The sequence below is a fragment of the Helianthus annuus genome, chromosome 14 (genome assembly GCF_002127325.2).
Source record: "Helianthus annuus cultivar XRQ/B chromosome 14, HanXRQr2.0-SUNRISE, whole genome shotgun sequence".
In the NCBI taxonomy this organism is placed as follows: domain Eukaryota; kingdom Viridiplantae; phylum Streptophyta; class Magnoliopsida; order Asterales; family Asteraceae; genus Helianthus; species Helianthus annuus.
The window spans coordinates 65,203,183-65,227,580 of record NC_035446.2 but is presented as its reverse complement, the minus strand read 5'-3'; the positions used below and the strand labels follow the sequence as shown (position 1 = coordinate 65,227,580).

General features: G+C 36.5%; 1 protein-coding gene across 1 annotated transcript; it reads right to left on the bottom strand.

Annotated features, from left to right (window-relative positions):
- Window positions 1-14,560: 14,560 nt before the first annotated feature.
- Window positions 14,561-19,588, bottom strand: LOC118486489 (receptor-like kinase TMK4). The gene is made up of 6 exons (XM_035982972.1): window positions 19,551-19,588; window positions 17,531-17,685; window positions 16,921-17,417; window positions 16,457-16,509; window positions 14,705-14,781; window positions 14,561-14,622 (listed from the first exon to the last, which is right to left on the bottom strand). The coding sequence occupies exons 1-6, from the start codon at window positions 19,586-19,588 to the stop codon at window positions 14,561-14,563; spliced, it is 882 nt and encodes a 293-aa protein (XP_035838865.1).
- Window positions 19,589-24,398: the final 4,810 nt, after the last annotated feature.

Genomic DNA, 24,398 nt, shown 5'->3' with positions numbered 1-24,398 from the left:
AAAATATCATGCAAGCGTTCAAAATATTGCACTCCGCATTCCCTTCTAATAGCATATGCATTAACTTGAGGTAGAAAACCCCAGCTAATGATATCTCCCAGTGAAATACTTCTATCTCTTTGATCAAACTTTAACGGTCGTTTGAACTTCCTTTCATGATTATCTCTGAACCACTTCTTTCGTTCTTCTTTCTGAGGATCTTTTGTAGTACCATCGAAATTCTTGTCTTTCAACATCTCAGCGACTTTCCTCCTCAGTTCATCTCTATTTTCTTGAGTGAAAAACTCCATCAGAGTTGGAAATTCAGACGTGTCTTCATTCATACTCTCTTCATCAGTACAGTCTTCAACCTCAACCCTGTCATACACATATGCATCTTCAACATACTTGTATTCATACTCAGGTTGATGATTGATATCAAACGCATTCAGCTCTTCTTCGAAATCAAACGTAAATTCATCTTCATTTACATTAAACATCTTCAGGACTTCATCCAACGTATAAGTATGCCTGATTTCACCCTCTTCAACATGAGGCTCAATTCGAAGAATTAGCTTCTCAACTTGTTCAACATTTTGATCATCTACATGCTCCCCCTCTCCATCAGCTCCCTCTGAAACTTCATTTGCACCATCATTCATCTAATCATCAACATTCTTTTCATTTGACGCTTCAGTCACTTTTACTCCAGTACCACCCTGATTGTCATCATCATCATCATTACCATCGTCATGACTACTCACAGAGAAAACATCATCTGGATCATCAATTTTCTCTTCATCTTCATCCTCTTCACTATCGTCTACATCATTACCCTCAGCAGTAGTATCTTCAAGTAACACATCCTCCTCGAAGATAGCGGATACAGCAGATATAGGAATAGGATTTTCAACAACTAGAGATGGCACGATTGATCTTTCAGACACTGTAACACTGCCTTCAGCACTCTTCCCTTTATCTCTCATCTGAGCTTCTATCTCTGCTTGACGTTTAGCCCTTACTTCCTCTACTTGAATTTCCTCAAACCTTTGCTCTATCGACTTTCCAAGCATATTCTCTATAACTTTGTTCATCATATAAAATTCATGTTCTTTCAACGCCTTCGCAGCTTCAAGTTCTTTATTTTTCAATTAAAAATACTTGTTTTGTTCATCTCTGCGTGTCTTTTCTTCTTCTAGCTATGCCACTCTAACCTTCAAAATATCAATCTCTGTCTGATCGGCTTCTATTCTCTTCAGCAATGCTTTGTTATCAGACTCAGCTTTCTTAAGACGCATCCCTAGAATCTTTTCACGATCAGCCAACCTTTTGTTTTCTTTCATAACATCATCAACTTTCTTCTCTACAGCCTTGACTTGTACATTACTTGCAAAATCAAAATCTCCAATCTCTTCAAGACTCATACTCATGTTCGTAGGAATATTTGGAAAACATTTATACCCCGAAGAACCAGGTGTTGTTTGGATGGTAGGTTGTGTAATTGGTGGTGTTTGGAAGATTTGTTGAGATGTAAGTAAAGTTTCTTCTTGTGGTGGTGTAGTGGTATGAGTTTGTGGTGGTGATTGATGTGGAGGTGAGAGATGTAATGGTGATAGTTATCTTGGTGGTGTTGGTTGTCTTGGAGGTGATTGATGAAGTGGTGAATGTATGGGTGATTAATGTGGTGTAGGTTCAGGTGGTGGTGATGTTGGTTTACTGGGTTCTTTGGTAGGTTTCTTCTTCAGAACAATCTTAGTTGGCTTTTTGATTTTCGGAGAAACAATCCTCTTCCTAGCACCAGCCTTCTTTCTTCCACCTGAAGGAGGTGTTTGAGATTCAGATACACGTTCAGGAGATGGAATATACGTAGCATCATCCTTCTCCTGTCTCTTCCTCTTTCTCAACTGTTTTTCTTTCGCAATCTCAGCTTGAATTCGCTTTTCACGCTCTATCTCATCAACTTCTTCATCGGATGAACTCGAAGAATCTTTATCACCATCGTCACCTTCATTTTCACCAGCTGCCTTCTCCTTTTGTGCATTAAAAAACATTTAACTTTTTCAGCAAACTCTGAGAATCAGGTGATAGACGAACACATCAATTTCAATATTAGCTTCAGCTTCAGCTTCAACTTCAGGTTCTACTTCAACCTCAGCTTCTGGTTCTGGTTCTTCTACATCAGGTTCATCAATAAGTAAAGTTTTAGCAAATTTCTTTTGGCGCTTCTTGGGCTGTGAAGATGAACCCTCTCCTTTTTGTGCTTTAGGAGTTGCTTTCTTGCCTCTCTTTCTCTGTTCTTTCACAAACCAATCATTGCGAGTTCCTTTAAATTCTTCAAGAATCTTCAATTCATCAGCATAACCAGCTTCTTTCATCTCTTCCTCATTCCTCCAGTTTTGATGATTCACAGGATCTGGATCAACATAATCTTTATCCTTGATGAAGCCAAAAAATTCAGCTATTTTCTTTGGCTCAGGATGATTTGGATGATATCTGGCTAGCTGTTTCAGAGAATCATTACTCATGTGGGATAACACTAACAGATCATTGTTTACATCTCTTTCAATGTCAGGATAAGCATGATCTATCAACATTTGAACAAATCTTGGATAAATCCAAGTCATACTCTTCGACGTAATGTTCTCGGCCATGTAATGAAACACAATGTGAGAAAAATTGTACTTCTTGTTCAAAACCAGAGCTGTCACCATATTCATTTGATAATCTCGCATAGCGTCATATCCTCCTTTGCAATGGCTTAGAGCCTGCAGTACTGAATGAACAATAAACTTGTATGGCTTTCTAAACTTTGACTTCAAGTAATTCGCATTGTTCAGTGCACCATCATAACCCATTCGTAGCATACAACCTTTGACCATCCTCTCAGGGAATTTCGTTGGTGAGTTTACATCATCCGGAAAATCCAACACTTCACGTACAAGCGCCTCTGAAACAATAATTGGTGTCTTCTCATCATACTGCTTCACAACTGAATTGATTACTTTGCTCTCTTCATCGTAAGTTGCGTGCTTCCAAAAACGTTTAACATGAGATTTATACACCAGATGTTGATCCGTCAACGCCTTTTGAATTGGCAATCTCCTCATAAACTCCAGAATACTCCTGAAATCGGATAACTTTGGATTCTTGTCTTCATCAAAATCACAACAACTATTGTGCAATGGATCAAAAAGTACATTTGAAGCCTGAAACACAACACAATACAAAAATAATCAAACACTTTGAATTTCATCACCAAAACCTTTCAAGCGAAATCACTTGAAAAAGAGCAACATTTCAAGCGGAATCACATGTACAGTTTTGAAGCGGAATCATCTAAGACATTTTGAAGCGGAATCATATTAGCATGTTGAAGCGAAATCATTTGTTTTAAGTTTGAAGCGAAATCAACTTATTGAAACAGAATTGTCTTTTAAGCGAAATCACTTAGGACAATTTGAAGCGGAATTACCGAATTCAAGCGGAATCATGATCAAGACTTCAAAAACTTTCTGATGATCAAATTAAACATTGTGAATTGTTTATCAGTGAATTCCGACCATGTTGGTATGTTTTAATTTCATTTTTACCACTAGAATCTACCTAGATCTAAATATGTTCAATCTGGTCATCGACATTCAAGTGGAATACATCAGATCTGGTTCAATCAAGACCCTAAACAATGATCTACAATACATTCCGATCACACACATGATTTTGTTCATTTTACCCAACAATTAGATCCTAAATCTAAGTATTTGTTTCAGTTCATCTCCGACAACCACAAAATAGATAGATCTGGGTTAAATTGGCTAAAATTCTCATCTTTCCCATGATTAGTGTTGTGCCAACCAACAAAAATCAAGAAATTTAACCACAAATTGGCAGAATAACGACTTGAAATCGAAGATATTGGGGTTTCGCTTGAAATCGTCGAGAGCAAAACCTTTCGAGCGAGATCAGAACAATGATGTTCAAGCGGAATCAGATGACTATTTATAAGCCACCTGATTTCGCTTGAAATGATCATGAAGCAGTTCAAGCGAAATCTCACTCAAGCGGAATCACCAGTTTTTGGTGAAAACATGTTTTCAAGCGGAATCAGATATAAAATTTCAAAATTTTTTAACTTTTTTAACTTTTTCTGATTTTACCGACACACCCAGTTAACCAAGTCCAAGTTAATGACCTTGGTCAACTGTTCAGCCTACCAAGTCCAATTAATGACCTTGGTTGACCAGTTTATGAAGTATGCTAACTTTCTGAAACTGAAATCAGTTCAAATTAATGAACTTATGAACTTTTCAAACTTTCAAACACATACCAGTCACTTTTCAGAATCTCCTGCTTACCCAACCCTCATGATACAGACATGATCTGCACACAAAGCTTTGATCATCTGATCCCCAACGTCCGTTGTCGAAAATAAGATGAAAATAAAATCTTTTTGGATTTTAGAAACTGATAAGCAGAAATCTATACAAACAATATTTTTGTGAGCGTGTTAGGGGATCATATCAGCTTCCGACAAGACACAAGCACCGTTAAGCTTATATTTCATACCCATCTTTAAACAATTCGCTTAGATTGTCGATATACTGATCCACTTAAATTTTTACACAATTTTCAATCTGTTTGGGATACGGATTTAGTGTTTTAAGACTTTAACTTTTACATGTGTCCCACCTCAGTATATACTCCCGTATCCAGGTCTCAATATTCAGTCTTACAGGTGAGTATACCTAGATGATATCTGTAATGGGGTGAATTGCGAGGCCGTGAGAGCTCAGGTCAGAACTTCCGTTCAGCAGAGAGATGACGGCTCGACTTTCGGTGGGTTCCCTTTAGAGAATCTTTTTTACAATAGCACATGATTAGCATTTTGCAATGTTTCATCATTTTTTATGCTGAGGGGAGGCTTTACAAGTAAAGCATTGCGTAAAGTATTATACGGGGACTAGGTCAGAATTTCCATTCAGCAGAAGTCCCGGGATAATACCCCAGATATCACTAAGTATAAAGACCTAGTATCTCAGAAAGAGGGACCTTTCAAACAAGATTTCGGGGGTTACCCATATATCCTGGAGATGTTCCCCACGTAAAAGCAGGTAATTTTTATGTTTATATCCCAAACAAATCTACTAATTTTGTAAAAACCTATCGGCACATCATCAGCGAGACTGCTTAACGCATATTAAACATTACATATCTTTAGCGTACTATATCTGTCTAGCTGATGTACTATCATTTCCCCTATTATACACAAACTCTTTTTCAGTTTTTCTAATGTTTTTGGATTTTACAAATTTTATCATGTTTTTGTAATTTTCTGCAAACTTTCTCCCCCTAAAAATAAAAACATATTTTTGTGTTTTTGTTTTTATCGAAAAGCAGAAAATAAACTGTACAGAAAATTTGACAACACGACGTAGTTCACATCAGATCGCCGCCCTCCTCGGCTTCACATTCTTCAACCCTCCCAAAACGCAAATTTTTCATCCCATTTAATTTTAAAAGATAATAAAATCTCTTTTTATCAAACGGTTTTGTGTAGAAATCAGCCTTCTGATCATCGGTGTGTATATGTTTAATCCGAATTAACTTCTTCTCGTGACAATCACGGATGAAGTGATGACGGATTTCAATATTTTTCATTTTAGAATGGTGAACCGGGTTTTTAGTTATGCTTATAGTTGCTTCATTGTCCACGAATATCGGTGTATCCAAGAATTGCAATCCAAAGTCGTGCATCTGCTGTTGGATCCAAAGGATCTGTGAGCAACAGCTAGAGGCCGAAACGTATTCAGCCTCACACGTAGAGAGCGCCACTGAGGTTTGTTTCTTGCACTGCCAGGTAACAAGTCGAGTTCCGAAGAACTAACACCCAGCAGTGGTGGACTTAGCGTTCTGCTTGCAGCATCCAAAGTCAGAATCAGCAAAACTTGTTAGAGAGAAGTCACCCGATCGAGGATACCACAAGCCGATGCTTGGGCAACCTTTCAAATACCGTAAAATTCTTTTGACGATTGTCAGGTGTGACTGCTTCGGGCTTGACTGATATCTGGCACAGAGACACGTCGGATACATGATGTCCGGTCGAGAAGCAGTGAGATACATTAAGGATCCGATGATTGACCTATACAAAGTCTCCTCCACTTTGACTCCACCCTCGTCTGGACAAATCCCACGATTCTGTGCTAGGAGGTAGAAGCGGGACTGGATTGAGTCATGTCAAACTTTTCCAGTACGTCGTTCACATATTTCGTTTGGTGAATGAAGATTCCATCGGGCATCTGCTCCACCTGCAGCCCGAGGAAGAACTTCATCTCCCCCATCGAACTTATCTCGAACTTCTTCTTCATAACCTTCTCAAACTCTTTACACAACTCGTCATTTGTCGAACCAAAAATGATGTCATCGACATAGATCTGCACGATCAAGAGATGGCCTGCAACTTCCTTTGTAAACAGAGTGCTATCAACTGTCCCTCTGGTGAACCCGTTGGCCAGTAGATGTTGGGAAAGCGTCTCATACCAGGCTCTCGGGGCCTGGTGAAGTCCGTAGAGCGCCTTATCCAGCAGATAGACTTTGTTCTTGTGTAGTGGATCAGTGAAACCTGGTGGTTGTCCCACATACACTTCTTCTTTGATTTTTCCATACAGGAATGCAGATTTCACATCAAGTTGGTAGACCTTGAATCCTTTCCACGACGCGAACGCTAGGAAGATCCTAATAGCCTCAAGTCTCGCAACAGGCGCATAAACTTCATTGTAGTCAATGCCTTCTTGCTGACTAAATCCTTGGACTACCAATCGTGCTTTGTTTCGAACAATGACTCCTTTATCGTCTCTTTTGCATTTGAAGACCCACTTCGTCTTTATCAACTTCTGATTCTCCGGAAGATCTGTCACACCCCCAAAATCCACATGCGGAGTATCACCGCTTGGAGGCGTGACATGACCAGGATCAAGCCACCAATCATATTGAACATTGCAAGTATTAAATAAAGTTCAACCATCAATATAAAAGGTGTTCAAAACAAAACATAGTTAAGTGTTTAGCGGAAGCATAAATGTGAAAACCCAAACATAAGTATTAAGTTCAAAATATCATAATGTTTTTAACATGGCATCCACTGTTCATGTCCCACAATGACTGCGCCTCCCAGTGCAAGCTCCATGCGTACCTAACGACCTGCAAGGCATGCAACAGAGAGTCAACAACAAAGTTGAGCGAGTTCACAGTTGGTTGTTCAGTTAATAAGTTCGTTTCATAATCATGCATTACCCAGTACCCTTGTTCCCAAATCTTTACAATAATAAGTGGGGGCTTCCCATGTTGTATGTACTAGACTAGGTGTATCTATAGGTGTCCTTCCCAATCCGAGGACAGTGGTAATATGAGTTTACGTGGGTTTTACGTAAGTGCCCTTCCCTATCCGAGGACAGTTGTGAGTATGAGTTTACGTAGGTTTTACGTAAGTGCCCTTCCCTAACCGAGGACAGTAGTACGTAGCGAGTACGTAGGTTTAGCGCTGGTGTCCTTCCCAATCCGAGGACAATAGTACGTAGGTTTTACGTAGGTTCTAACACTGGTGTCCTTCCCAATCCGAGGACAATAGTACGTAGGCTTTACGTAGGTTTTAGCACTGGCGTCCTTCCCAAACCGAGGACGGTGTTAAGTAGTCTAGTAGTGATGAACGTACGGGTAGTCATACAAATCCCATTCCCAACCCACCGGGGAATCCCATGCCTTGGATAGAGTGTGAACTCACCTTGGTTTGCTCGGTTTGGTTAACTGCTTGGCTCCAATTAATCAGTCAAGGCCTATGGTATGCACGTGTACGTAATCTGTTTATTTTCACGAAGTTCGCATATAAGTATAATCACAGTGGGTAATGAATCAGTGATCACCAAATAACACATAGCACGTATTCAAACTCAGATAAGTGATGCTTATCATATTACAACAGTTAACTAACCCAGTTAACCCTTAACAGAATTTAACTTAGTTACTGTGCAAATTACCCAACTTGACGAAACACACTTGTTTCGTCATGCAACCCCTCGACGAAACACCCCCTGTTTCGTCGTGATCCCTTCGGCAAAACACCCTCCGTTTCGTCATGATCCCTTCGGCGAAACACCCTCCGTTTCGCCGTGCTTTGCGTTTCGTCCAAGATGTCAGTTACGTCGTGTATCAGTTACACACAGAGACCTAAATCGCCGATCATCATACGGAAATCATACAATCATACAGAGATCATTCCTACTCATTCATCAGGGCACACAACATCTAGCATAACCCTAATCATGCCAAAATATTTCAGTACACATCATCTGGATTTCATAAACATCAACGTCAATCCTAAACAGTGGGCACAAACCATTACATTCCAAACATTAGATCTAATCTAAATGATTTATGATATAACAACTTCAATTCAACCTAAAACTTTCCTATTATCTCGTACAACGTGCCCTGATCTATCCTATCTCGTACAAGACTCGATACAAGACGAAGTCGACAGATGCATGCACTAACAAGATGCTATGATGCTAAATGCTTTGGCATCGAGTTCGAACTTTTGAAAATCAGTTTCAGTATAGTTTTCAGTTGGTTTAGGAACGAACTTCTTTGCGTCCTCAGCACTTGGCACCATAGGAACATGAGGACCAAAAACAACAGACCTCCAACATCCAGTATTCTGTTGAGCAAGGATGTGAACCATCCTTCTATCCCAGATGTTGTATTCATTACGTTTAAGAATGGGTGGTTTGAAAAGAGAGCCAATGTTATTTTTATCATCTTGTGATTGTGACGTCATCCTGGTTGTTTTACAGGCACTGATTAATCAACTTTAATGGTGATTAAACCTTGCTCTGTTTTTCAATGAAACGAACAAACTATCAGTATCAACGATTGCGATCTGAACTATTTATGACAAAATGATTATTAAATCAAATTTGACTGTCCAAGCTCTGATACCAATTGTTAGGATCTGAGTTTGGATTGATTGTGATTTGTGTTTGATTTAAGATGAATAATGAAAGAGTAGTGCAGCGGAAATTAAGCGGAAGCAAACTTTTCCCAATCAAGCAGAAGAAATGCTTTCGAACATACATTTTCAACAAAGAACCAAATGCTTAAATTTATTTCAAACTTTGATTACAATTGCATGTATGCTTTGCAAACTCCCCCTCAGCCTGAGCTCACAGGATTTGTTCGTGCAGGAAGATGATGGTGAAAGAGCTAAAAAGAATAGTACAGAACACTGTTCTATTTATAGGCACGCAACAAACCACTGAGCATCTAAGCTGACGTCACCATGAAAGTGACATCTAACCTCCTAACAAACTCTAACAACTGACCTATACAAATACTGCTATGCTAACTACTGATGTTACAATACATTTCATAAAGTAAATAAACAACTGCTGCATCCTTCCACTGCTGTGAACCCAGCAGTACTTGTCATGATCAGCAGTGCTTGAAACAAGGCAGTAGATTTAGCAGCAGAGCTTTAGTTCTTCAACAGTCTTTGACTTGATCAGCAGTTGTAGGTCAGCAGTTTGTATGATCAGTGGATAGGAGGTCAGCAGATGTTGAAACCACTTTCAAGGGGAGAGACTTGCATGCATAACATCTACTTATTCTGGATCCACTGCTCTGATCCAGTTTTGGCTTTTATTATCTGTTCCTTTGGCCGGGTTCAATCCCAACAAACACACATCATTCTATTAAAACACATCACATATAATAGGCTGATGTTTTCTCATAAAGATTTTAAATAAACAAAACATAAAGCTACAAATATCGAAGTTAAAACACACCATTCAATATCTAAAAAAAGGTGATCTTCAGATTACAAACCATCAGCCACCATATGTAAATCAATAAACACAAAAACTCTGAACCTGTATGACTGTTAAAACACAACACCAATAACAAAAAATTGAACTTATATAACACACCAAAACAAAAAAAAATCTGACCTGAATGCTACAAAACTAATAGCCATGGGAAAGAACAAAATAATGCAAATTAAAACACACCATTTAATGAAACTATAAAAAACGTTGAGTACAACCTCAATATATGTTAAAACACATAACAGGTAAAACAAATCACTGTTAACACACATCATTCTGTTAAAACACATCACATATAACAGGCTGATGTTTTCTCATAAAGATTTTAAATAAACAAAACATAAAACTACAAATATGAAAGTTAAAACACATCATTCAATATCTAAAAAAAAGGTGATCTTCATATTACAAACCATCAGCCACCATATGTAAATCAATAAACACAAAAACCCTGAACCTGTATGACTGTTAAAACACAACACCAATAACAAAGATGATGGTTGGCACATAAATGACAAATATGGAATTTAAAACACACCATGAAATATCTTAACAAAAAAAATGATCTTCATATTAAAAACCATCAGTCACCTTATAGAATCAAATAGACACAAAAACCTCAAGCTCTCTGGCTGTTAAAACACAGCATCAAGAACAAACTGACAATTTTGCAGAAAATTGATAATAATCAACACAAAAAACTACAAAAGTAAAGAAACAAAAAACTATAATTACCATCTCCACCATCAACAAGTGTGTTCGAAGCCATGATTTTTCACTCTGAAAAAATATTTAATATGCACGATGTTGGTGAAGAATACAATGATTGAAATTATTATATATAGATATGTGTTTCATGTTCGTAGTAATATTTGGAAGAGATTTGGATTCAAAAAAAAACTATAATCCCGAAAATCATGCATGTAATCGGTTACATACATGATCATGCAAATATTAGTTACTGAATATAATTACCAAAAATAAAATTAAAATATGCAATTACATGTTTGCCCTTCTAGTTAAAATACATCCATGACACATGTCCAATTACTATTGCTTCCTAGACTTTCTAGTAAAAAATAGACTTTCTACACAACTCCTACTCTAAAGAATAAGCTTTAGAAAAAAAGACCCAACTCTAAGATTGTAAGTAAAATGCAAGTTCGGCCTAAATTAGAGTTACCATCATCGACGTCTACCTTCATTCACCTCGTGAATCGTAACATTGGTAAAGGTCTCGATGTTTTCTTTATACCAATTAGGGCCAAAATTATCTTAGTGCAACTCACACCAAAACCCAAGTAACAACTATCAAAATAGATATTTTCATTTATACCAATTCAAAAGGGCCTCAAATTTTTAGTTCGCTCTGGACCTTCAAAACCGTTGGAACGGCCTTAAAATGGTTGACAACTTTCTTGACTATAGAAGGTTTATGAGGTGGCAACTGCACATAAATTAAACAAAAGGATAATATTAGTCTGTCTATAGAAATACAAGACCGGTTTAAAAAAAGAGAAGACTTGATTACAATGCATGAGAGATGGTGTGAGAGACAAATGGTTTAACTTCAAGGGGGATAACGGGATTGCATACATTGCCTTAAACCATTAAATAAATTTTTGTTTTTTTTTTGTTCATGCTACCTTTCCTGAACCTCAAAAGGGAAAACATGTGCCATATCTCAAAAGTGATTGAAGTTAGAGGTGTTCATGGTCTGGTTAGGCCGGGGTTTGAGGGAAATCCTGGACCAAATCTTTAACTGTGTTTTCAGAGATCGGCAAGCCAAACTGGTTGTATTGGGTAGATTGGACAAATCGTTCAAAAACTTTTTTTTTTCAAAAAAGTGAAAATATGGTTTAAGCATATTAGACATATTCATTCAAAAAATATAAAAGGGGCAATTGCATATTTCCCCTTGTAAAACTTATTAATTGCATATCCATTCTTGTTGTAATAATGAAGTCAATGATTTTAATCACACAAAACAATATTACTATAATAATAATTTAACATTTTTATAAAACGATTTAGGAGGATGTAGGCTTGTAGAATATGTTTGTATAGTCTTTTAACGACTACATAATATCCTAATATCCTAATTTTCGGATATCCTAATTTAGGAGGATGTAGGCTTGTAGAATATGTTTGTATATCCGAAAACCCGTATCCAAAATATCCTAATTTTCGGATATCCGAATTTTCGGATATCCGAAAATCGGATAATCCGAAAATTCGGATTCGGATTCGGATAGTGATTTTGAGAATTTTCGGATAATCGGATTATCCGAAAATATCCGAAAATTTAATTTTTATTTTTTTCGATATCCGAATATCCGAAAATATCCGAAAAATATCCGAATCGAAAAATATCCGAAGTATCCGAAAAATATCCGAAATATCCGAAATATCCGAAAAATATCCGAAATTTATATTCGGATATCCGAAACTATCCGAAAAATCTGGTTCCAAATATTAAAAAATAATAAAAAAATAAAAATTAAATAAAAAATTAGATATTCGGATATCCGATTAGATATCCGAACCCGAATCCGAAATTTCGGATATCCGAAATCCGTAAATCGGATATCCGAAATTTCGGATTCGGGTTCGGATGTCAATATTTCACTATCCGAAATTTCGGATATACGATTTTCGGATATCCGAAAACCGGATTATCCGATCTTGAACACCCCTAATATATAGATATGTGTTTTGTGCTATGATGAAAGTGAAAAAGAGGTTGATCGCAACCGTAATGCTTTGACATGCTGACCGTGTTTCTAACACGAATATCTCACTCGGCACCGTCCAACCAAGCGGTCCCCAAGACCACCCAAACGTCGCCATGAAAAGACAAATGACAACTACTACCACAATTGAATCGGTCTCCGATAGTTCTTTGTATTTACGAAACTTAAGCCCCAATATTATGCCCACAATGACCTGGTTTAAAGCACAAGTCAGTAGTAGATTAGTATTATTAATAACTTTAATCAATTAAATGAGAGAATGACAAGTGTTCCAAAACAGGTTTCTTTTATTATATAGTATAGATTAAATTTAGAAAACAAAAAGGGTTTTAAACCCAATCGAACCGGACAAGGACGGGACTCGAACCCGCGCCTTCCCGCAAACAAAACAGGCGCACAAACAAACTGGGCTACCAGTTGGGATGTGTTATAAACTTATTTATTGTTATTTTAACCACTTTAATTCATTTTATTTATTTAAAATGATTCCATAATTAAATTGAAATATAGTTTTTAACAATAATAATAATAATTATTATAATTATTTTAAATCAGTGATATTCAAGTTCAATAACTAAATTGAAATATAGTTTTTAACAACAACAATAACAACAACAACAACAACAACAACAACAATAACAACAACAACAACAACAACAACAACAACAACAACAACAACAACAACAACAACAACAACAACAACAACAATAATAACAATAGTAGTAATAATAATAATAATAATAATAATAATAATAACAATTATAATTATAGTATTTTAACAATAATAACAATAATAATAATAATAATAATAATAATAATATTTTTAACAATAATAACAATAACTATAATTATAATTATGATATTTTTAACAATAATAATAATAATTATTTTAATGTTATACCTCATTTATTTGAAACGGATTGCCCGGGGTAGATGGTTCATAAAGTGATGTGTTACGGGGCTCATAACCATATCCACCATGTTCTTCGTATCCACCGTAGCCTCCGTATCCACCGTATCCACCTTCACCCAGATCTATCGTATCCACCTTCACCCCCGTATCCACTGTAACCACCTTCACCCCCATATCTATCGTATCCACCTTCACCCCCGTATCCACTATATCCACCTTCACCCCCGTATCCACTGTAACTTCCTTATCCACCTTCACCCCCGTATACCCCGTAACCCGGATACGATTGCTGCGTCGGGTAATATGGTTCATCAACAGGTGCATTCTCAGCACCGTATCCACTTTGTTGCACGTACGGAGATTCATACCCGTATCCGTAATCCGGATACACTTGATGCGCCGGGTAATTTGGTTCATCAACTGGTGGAGTGGGAGTCTTGTTCAAGCCTGGCAACTGTGTTTTTTGATCAACAGGGACTCCAGACACAACCTCCTCCTCCTCATTGGCATCATTTGCTCCCCATGTGTCGTTAGAATAGCGATTACCGAAATAATTTTCAGTCCAAAATGATGACATTTTAACAAGATTGAGCAAAAAACAGAACAAATGATTTTGGTTTGGGGTGTAAATTGTTAGTGCAGAAGAAGATGAAAAAGAAAGCAGAAGATGAATTCGAAGGGAACCAGAGATGCATGGATAAATAGACTTTCAAATTTATGGCAATTGCATATTTCCCCTTGTAAAACTTATTAATTGCATATTTACCCAAATTAATATTAATATTGCATATATACCCATTTTGATTTATTTTAACAAGAGTAAATTATATAATGACTCTTTTACCCTCAAAATTTAAAAGAACTGCATATTTACCCATATTTTACTAGTTTTTGTGTCTTTTTCACAATATTTAGTTTTGTTGGTGCTGTGTTTCAATAAACTCAACCCGTTCAGTTTATACAATTGGTTCCACATCAAAAACTATCAGCTACACTATCTTAATAAAGATAAGGTTTTTGAGCCTAACTTCATAAGTCATATATCAGATCACCTTTGTAACAACATGAAGCATCCACCCATGAATGAATAATTTACTGCACAAGCCTTTCAAAAAAAAAAAAAAAAAAAAAAGAATATCTACTGCACAAAGCTTAAGGTTTTTACATTAAATAGTTCAACGACCTACTTGTTAAGTTGTCATTATTCAACTTGCATGCTGCACCTTCTTCGCTTTCGGGCTTCCCAACCTTGTTCGCTAAAATACTAAAAAAAAAAAGAGAATAATCAGATAAGCAATCACAAACACACCCTTAATAAAAACAGATTACTTATAATAAAATTATTAATTAAAAATGTAAAGCACCCTAGCAAAGCCACAAAAGCCTAACCGGAATGTTAAACTTAAAATTAATGCGGAGTAGTGCTAACGATAACAGTCTGTAAATCCAAATGCAATGCAATGCAGATAAAGTTCAACCTAACATTCAATCCAATCAAAACTTGAATTGATAAAAATACCCACTAATGCGATTGAAGGAGCCTTCATAGAAATCTCCAAAGATTCCATATTTGAGCTCGTTAACACTCAGCGTCAAATGGAGCTCAATGAGTACACCGTCCAGCCAGCGACGATTCCGTCACTGAATTAAAATGTTGCATTTGCCAAATGATGAACGTGCTCCCCAAACGATAGAAACTTCTTTACCCGAAATTGGAATCGGCGGCGGTCGTGGAAGAGCCTGGCTGCCTGAGAGAGACGCCTAGAGAAGAGAAGAAACTGAAAAAGTGGAGTTCCCTTTTCAAAGGGTAATTTAGTCATTATAAGAAGAAAGGGGAAATATGCAATTTTAAATTAGACTTGGGTAAATATACAATTCAAAGTTATTTTTCCAGGGGGCACATTAGTCACAGTTTGACTCTGAGGTCAAACCTTTACTTCCAAAAGTTCAAATTTATGCAGATTTTGTTACAAGTTCCTCACAGAAATATTTTTCCTAGCCGTATTATTATGTTTGTAAGGTGATTGTGATCAAAAAGATTTTCTTGATATTTCATGACCTTAGTATAACAATGGAGTTGAATGTCTCTGTATTTGACCTCAAAAAGTCAAAATTACCATCTTTATAGCTTTTGAAAATTCACTTTGATTTGAATCTGAACAATCACTAGTCCTTAACACTAATCTTTTACCATATGTAATAAATCAGAAACCGCCCATTCGAATAGTAAAATTTCCTTCCAATTTCATTGCTACTGAAATTGAATTTCTTTGTTTGACCACCACGATTTTTTATTCTTTTGGTTAATCATGATTGCCTTTTGGTCAATTTAAAAGGAATGACTAAGACACAATAAAACAACTGTTAGGTTAGGACAACAGGTTTAGAAACAAAGGAATCAAATTACAAATAAAAAAGCCATCATTGTTTTTTAAGGAAATAAGTCTTATACACAAATGAAAATGGTTTTGTATGTCAAGCCATACAAAACTTAATAAGATAAGAACCTTAAGGGCTTTTCTAGGTCCATATCAAATATTTTTTTCGTTTCACACATTGCTCGCCTGCCACAGCAACATCCATCACCTGAGATCGCTTCGCGCCAATTTCTAAAACATATATATTACATTCAATTAGGTTAAGCATTGAGAAAATGACTAACAAAATTGACAACTTCATGGTTCGAACTTGAGTTTATTCGTTCTACAAATAACAACGATGAAACAGAATACCAGCTGTTCATCCCGAAAAGGAAACTATGCATACATGAATTTAACTAGTTATTCATCCCAGTACGTACTACAGGTGTGCATCGAAAATTGGTAGAATTGTCATCTAAAGCTATCAATTAAGAGTTGGACTATCTATGCACTAAAAAAACTGAATAACAAAAACATAGATCATGATTACAAATGCACAAACACAAGTCAATTTCAAACCTGATCACCATCAGAAGGCCTTCATCAATCCTCTTGGAACCATGTTCTTTCTCCTAAATAAAAAAAAACAAACAAACAAACAATATACGCACAAATTTTAGGGAAAAAAACACAATATCAAGCTGAAATAATTGTGTAATTAAACCGGTAAGCTAAATAAATAGGGTGAAGTAAATCCATACAACGCAATAACCGACTTACAAAATTGATCCGATTTAACATGTAAAACATTTATTTTTTTACATCACAATCAGCCGGTTACAAATTTAACACATAGAACTTTTATTTTTACATCACAAATCAGCAGCTTACAAAACTGCTCCGATTTCATTTTCTACATCGCAATCAGTCGCTTACAAACAAAACCAGATCATCCAATGGCAAAAGGCCACCCACGCCTGAGAACACTAGTGACCCGGCCAGCCAACAGAATCCCGAAAAGTGATTTATCGACCATCATCAACAGATGTAAAGGAATTAGCAGATCCAGCAGGAATGATACTCTTACCATCATCAAGATCCATATAGCTAACGTAATCTTTCCCTTCTGCTTCTGCTTCTTGCCACCTTTTGACCATTTGAGTCAACGGCAGACTATGATCAACACCACCACAAGATACTTCAGCTTCACTCTCCATGGGTTTCCATTTCTCCACAAGTGGAGCCAGCACGTTGACTGCGTGCCCCATATCGGGCCGCTGACTTGGCTCTCGGGCTGTACAATGGCCTGCCAACTCAGCTACGACGGAGATGGTTTCGAATATTTCTTCGTTCGCGTTAAGAGAGAAATCCACAGCAGCCATTACTTTCTCTTTGTCGGCTCTAATGCTCGAAAACCATTCTACCAGGTATCGTTTTTCTTCAGGTCTGTCATTGTCTAACACCATTAAGCCGGTTAGTAGCTCCATAAGAATGACACCGTAGCTGAAGACATCGACCTTTGTTGTCAATTTACCTGTCACTGATAACACAGATGAAAATAAGATCTAGAATCACTGACTAGAGATGGAAACAAAATCCTGAATTCATGAACCTATACTAAGTAAGACTAACAAAAAAAAAAAAGATAGTTACCAGCATATTCAGGGGCAATGTATCCAAAAGTCCCAGCTACCCGAGTCATAATTGACTTCCCACCATCCGGGACGAGTTTCACCAGTCCAAAGTCCGAAACTTTGGCTCGAAAATCATCGCCAAGTAAAATATTGGACGATTTAGGTGGTGGTAATCTGCCATTAGGTGTAACCGGGAATGAGGAGATGAATGAAGATGGGAAGCGATGGTGGTATGCGGGACTTGAATGAACAAGAGAACGGACGGTGGATATTATTTATAGTTACCTGGTAAGGTCGAGCGGAGGAGCGAGCAGCTGATCGCCGGTCACCGTTGAATCACCAACAAATTTGCAGTGGAAGTGTGAAGTTTCACCTAAACAAATTTTCCGGGACTTGATCGGGGAGGAGGGTTGATGGGAATGACGGTATACTCGATGGTTATGCGTCTGCAAAAGTGGATGCTTGTTCTTGATGGTTAGGTTCGATGCAGTCGCCGATAAAAAAAACAGTATACCTAAACAGTAGTTTGGTCTTCAATGAGTTTAATGCATGTCATTTTAGTTATTCACGTATGTGTAAATATGTAAGTAATTAAATTTTAATATATTTATTTAAAATAATGATCAAGTATTTTTTAGGGAATCAAACATTACAAAGTATATATTGTGGATTTACGTTTCAGTTAGGTAACTTTTAAAAACATTTGAATTTGAACGAATAAAAAGTTCTATTATCTATATGAATACAAAGTCTTGATAAACACTGATTGTTAATTTTTAAGTATTTTTTTAGTGATATTTATTTCTTATTCATTTATTTTTTAGTTATAAATAGTAATTTATAATTCTTGTAGTTGTTTTTTATTGTAGTATTTTAGCTCATTGCTTTATAGTCTAGTTGCATCTTTGGGATGGGATAAGGCTTTGGGACCAATAGGTAGGTCGATTCCCACAAGGGGGTTTTCCCATATTTATATATTTATTGGGTTTCCTCCTGAATTGGTGTATAGACATTATGCCTAGTGGAGATGGGTATGATCGGGTGGTTCCGCTGGTGGCACGATGATACTCTAGTGGTCCGTCAGTAGGGGTGTTCAAGATCGGATAATCCGGTTTTCGGATATCCGAAAATCGGATATCCGAAATTTCGGATAGTGAAATATTGACATCTGAACCCGAATCCGAAATTTTGGATCGGATATCCGAAATTCGGATTCGGGTTCGGATATCTAATCGGATATCCGAATATCTAATTTTTTATTTAATTTTTAATTTTTATTATTTTTTAATATTTGGAACCAGATTTTTCGGATAGTTTCGGATATCCGAATATATATTTCGGATATTTCGGATATTTTTTTCGGATATTTCGGATATTTTTCGGATACTTCGGATATTTTTCAGATATTTCGGATATTTTTCGGATACTTCGGATATTTTCGGATATTCATATCCGAAAAAAATAAAAATTAAATTTTCGGATATTTTCGGATAATCCGATTATCCGAAAATTCTCATAATCACTATCCGAATCCGAATCCGAATTTTCGGATTATCCGATTTTCGGATATCCGAAAATTCGGATATCCGAAAATTCGGATATTTCGGATACGGGTTTTCGGATATTTCGGATTCGGTTTCGGATTTGGATTTTTTTGAACACCCCTATCCGTCAGTGATCCAAATTTGCCATTCAAAAAAAAAATGGTAGTATTTTATTTATTTAGCATTAAATATGATTATTTGTTAACATTTTGTAAAATTGTAAATCTACATATATGCCTATTTATTTTTTAAGGTTCCAAGTTATTTACCCGTGCATTGTGACGGTACGTTACTGTAGGCGTTGGGTCGGTATCGGTTTGATTTGTTGCAGTACCGGTACGATTTATATACTCGGTATAGAAATGAACATGTGTTGTTCTAACTGTATCAATTGATTCAGATTGTCACGATACTAGTACCGATATTCACTTATCGTCACAGACAGAGTTGTAAAAATGAAAATCTTTTGAAAACGGAAACGATAAAAATGAATACAGGTATCGGTCCCAATGTTGTTTGGGACGGTACGCCATCGTTAACTTGATTATTCCTTAACTTTTTGTAAAATTGCAAATCTACATCTATGTTTATTTATTTTTTAAGATTGCAAGTTATTTGCCAGCGCATTGTGATGGTACCTTACCGCGGGCGTTGGATCGGTATCGGTTTGATTCGTTACAGTACCGGTAAGCTTTATGTGCTCGGTATAGAAATCAACATGTGTTGTTCGAACGGTATCAATCGATTTAGATTGTCATGATACTGGTACCGATATTCATTTATCGTCACAGACAGAGTTGTAAAAATGAAAATATTTTGAAAACGGAAACGATAAAATGAATATACGTATCAGTTCCAATGTTGTTTGGGATGGTACGCCATCAGTTCATCGAAAGAAAAAACAATAAAGATAAATATTGGTACCGAACTGATGTTGTTCATTCGATTTCGATTTGGGATGGTACGCCAGTTCATCGAAAGAAAAAACAATAAAAATGAATACAGGTACCGAACTGATGTTGTTCATTCGGTTTCGATTCGGTTCACTACGATATCTATTATCATACAAGAAACCATAAAAAGTAATAAATAACGATACTGATATTATTCGGTTCGGTGCGGTATGGTTGCGATATGATCTTAGCTTATTGAAAGCAAAACAATAAAAATAAATACCAATACCGATACAAATATTGTTCAGTTGGTTTGGTACGATAGCGGCACAATAGTAGTTTTCAAAAAAGTTTATATATATGGCAATGGTGAAAAAATAAACATAGGACGCAAACGAACTAAACCGATATCAACTTCAACTGAACATCGGTACCTGGTTGCGATGTAACACGCCGCGGAGATGGCTGTGAATTTGGTGGTGGCGGAAGAACCGCTGAGTTAATTGAAAATTCATAAATCTCATACCTTACATTACAACCTGCCATAAGAACAGTGGCGGATCCAGGAATTTTTCTCACCAAGTTCCTTTTGGTATATTTTCACTAATTCTCACTATTTTTTTTTAAATCATACAAAATTTCCACTATTTTTTCATTTTTTTTCCAAACTAAGGGGGTTCCCGGGAACCCCCAAAACACCCCTGGATCCGCCACTGCATAAGAACTAGTACACCATATCTCCCGACACAACACAATGACATCTGATTAATTGCATATTCCAAACAATCATTGCACTCGGGCTCCGACAAACTTGGAACACACTGCGTAAGGCCATAAAGCGTGTTCGAACCAGGCCCGCTTGTGTCCTTCATAGCAAACTTCAGCAACGAATTTCCAGCAGCCGCTTCGCCTCTCAACTATCTCATAAACGGTTGGAGAACACCTTTGAATTGTTCCTTATCAGAAAAGGTATTAATGTTTTGCATGCGGTATATATCTCTAGCCATATCATTGTTTCCCAGTAAGTATAGTGGCATTAGAGTACTTCAATAAACAAAATTCATATTCATAATATATAACAGCTTCTGTTTGGTTATGACAAACTACTCTTAGCCGAAAAATAGCGTCCGGTAAACAACTTTGGCACATGTTTCGCTCGGCAAAGGCAGATTGCGTTGGCTCTATCGGTTCCTTGACCGGCTGAAGAGTTATAATAATCGAAGCCTGAGTTGGTGGTCTGGAGAGAGGACAAAGCCGCATCAAGATTCCTACTGTACGCGCTATTGGCGATATAAGTAGTCTCGTTTTGACACTTTATGAATGGGTATGGCGGTTAGGCATTGATGAGAAAGTTTATTAGGTACATGAATATTAGAGAGAATAATAGTAGTGCTTTTCTGGTGAGAATTATTTTCATGTTTGTCTCACGCTTTTGTGGGGGAGATTGAGATCCTGACTACCTACCTACGGAGTATAAGATAATAGAGGCAAGAAAATGTTGGGAGGCTCCTTGTGCAAAATTTATATATATTAAAGTTGTTTTAATTTAATGAAGGTTGATGTGATATGTTGACCCATACTATTCAAAATCTAGGTATACCATCTCTACTCTTCTTCATTACTTAGGGGCTGTTTGGTAACATCTGAACCAATAAATGCTGAATGAATAAGAGGCTCTAAATGAATAAGAGGTAAGAGGCTCTAAACCAGTAAGAGCTGAACCAGTAAAATGTTGTTTGGTTGCACCTCTGAATGACTGTGTAAAATGACATTTTTACCCCTCTAAACAAAACTAAATACCTAACTGATTAGTTCTAAAACAATACCTAACTCATTATTTCTCATAAGCAAATACACACAAATCATCAACAACAATAATAAACCAATTCAAACTCAAGGCACATCAAATTAGCATCAATTCACTATAAATCAAATTACAACTAAACACCATTTCACTGGTAAACAAAAAACAAAAAATAAGAAGGGGCATGTATGTGATGTGTTTATTTACTCAACCCAAAGAAAATCCCATAACAAACAAATCACCAAAAAAGCTGTTATTAAATTCAGGCACCAGTTTCCACCGATCAACAATCAATTCGTTGACAGATCTGCATATCTTTTTTATCCATTCACACCTTATCTTGTTTCTCTGATTCTGTAAGATGTCAGTTACGTCGTGTATCAGTTACACACAGAGACCTAAATCGCCGATCATCATACGGAAATCATACAATCATACAGAGATCATTCCTACTCATTCATCAGGGCACACAACATCTAGCATAACCCTAATCATGCCAAAATATTTCAGTTACACATCATCTGGATTTCATAAACATCAACGTCAATCCTAAACAGTGGGCACAAACCATTACATTCCAAACATTAGATCTAATCTAAATGATTTTTGATATAACAGCTTCAATTCAACCTAAAACTTTCCTATTATCTCGTACAACGTGCCCTGATCTATCCTATCTCGTACAAGACTGGGTACAAGACGAAGTCGACAGATGCATGCACTAACAAGATGCTATGATGCTAAATGCTTTGGCATCGAGTTCGAACTTTTGAAAATCAGTTTCAGTATAGTTTTCAGTTGGTTTCGGAACGAACTTCTTTGCATCCTCAGCACTTGGCACCATAGGAACATGAGGACCAAAAACAACAGACCTCCAACATCCAGTATTCTATTGAGCAAGGATGTGAACCATCCTTCTCTCCCAGATGTTGTATTCATTACGTTTAAGAATGGGTGGTTTGAAAAGAGAGCCAATGTTATTTTTATCATCTTGTGATTGTGACGTCATCCTGGTTGTTTTACAGGCACTGATTAATCAACTTTAATGGTGATTAAACCTTGCTCTGTTTTTCAATGAAACGAACAAACTATCAGTATCAACGATTGCGATCTGAACTATTTATGACAAAATGATTGTTAAATCAAATTTGACTGTCGAAGCTCTGATACCAATTGTTAGGATCTGAGTTTGGATTGATTGTGATTTGTGTTTGATTTAAGATGAATAATGAAAGAGTAGTGTAGCGGAAATTAAGTGGAAGCAAACTTTTCACAATCAAACAGAAGAAATGCTTTCAAACATACATTTTCAACAAAGAACCAAATGCTTAAATTTATTTCAAACTTTGATTACAATTGCATGTATGCTTTGCAAACTCCCCCTCAGCCCGAGCTCACAGGATTTGTTCGTGCAGGAAGAAGATGGTGAAAGAGCTAAACAGAACAGTACAGAGCACTGTTCTATTTATAGGCACGCAACAAACCACTGAGCATCTAAGCTGACGTCACCATGAAAGTGACATCTAACCTCCTAACAAACTCTAACAACTGACCTATACAAATACTGCTATGCTAACTACTGATGTTACAATACATTTCATAAAGTAAATAAACAACTGTTGCATCCTTCCACTGCTGTGAACCCAGCAGTATTTGTCATGATCAGCAGTGCTTGAAACAAGGCAGTAGATTGAGCAGCAGAGCTTTAGTTCTTCAACAGTCTTTGACTTGATCAGCAGTTGTAGGTCAGCAGTTTGTATGATCAGTGGATAGGAGGTCAGCAGATGTTGAAACCACTTTCAAGGGGAGAGACTTGCATGCATAACATCTACTTATTCTGGATCCACTGCTCTGATCCAGTTTTGGCTTTTATTATCTGTTCCTTTGGCAGGGTTCAATCCCAACAAACACACATCATTCTGTTAAAACACATCACATATAATAGGCTGATGTTTTCTCATAAAGATTTTAAATAAACAAAACATAAAACTACAAATATGGAAGTTAAAACACACCATTCAATATCTAAAAAAAAGGTGATCTTCAGATTACAAACCATCAGCCACCATATGTAAATCAATAAACACAAAAACCTTGAACCTATATGACTGTTAAAACACAACACCAATAACAAAAATTGAACTTATATAACACACCAAAACAAAAAAATCTGACCTGAATGCTACAAAACTAATAGCCATGGGAAAGAACAAAATAATGCAAGTTAAAACACACCATTCAATGAAACTATAAAAAACGTTGAGTACAACCTCAATATCTGTTAAAACACATAACAGGTAAAACAAATCACTGTTAACACACATCATTCTGTTAAAACACATCACATATAACAGGCTGATGTTTTCTCATAAAGATTTTAAATAAACAAAACATAAAACTACAAATATGAAAGTTAAAACACATCATTCAATATCTAAAAAAAAGGTGATCTTCAGATTACAAACCATCAGCCACCATATGTAAATCAATAAACACAAAAACCCTGAACCTGTATGACTGTTAATGTAACATCCGTCAAATTAAATTCCCAAAATCCGACTCGTTTTGAAATTTATTTCGAGTTTTACCTTATTTTATTATTTAAAAAAAAAGGAACATGTTTAGTTGTTTAAAATATGAACACAT

Bases quoted from the DNA above. Each gene is read 5' to 3' on its own strand.
- LOC118486489 (XM_035982972.1), bottom strand. From the start codon at position 19,588: ATGGCGTACCGTCCCAAACAACATTGGGACCGATACCT. The intron at 17,418-17,530 runs GTAACTATCTTT...CTGTGTTATCAG, and splicing joins CATTGCCCCTGAATATGCTG to TGACAGGTAAATTGACAACA. The intron at 16,510-16,920 runs GTTGATGATGGT...TTTTTTATTTAG, and splicing joins CTGCTAATTCCTTTACATCT to GAGAAAGAACATGGTTCCAA.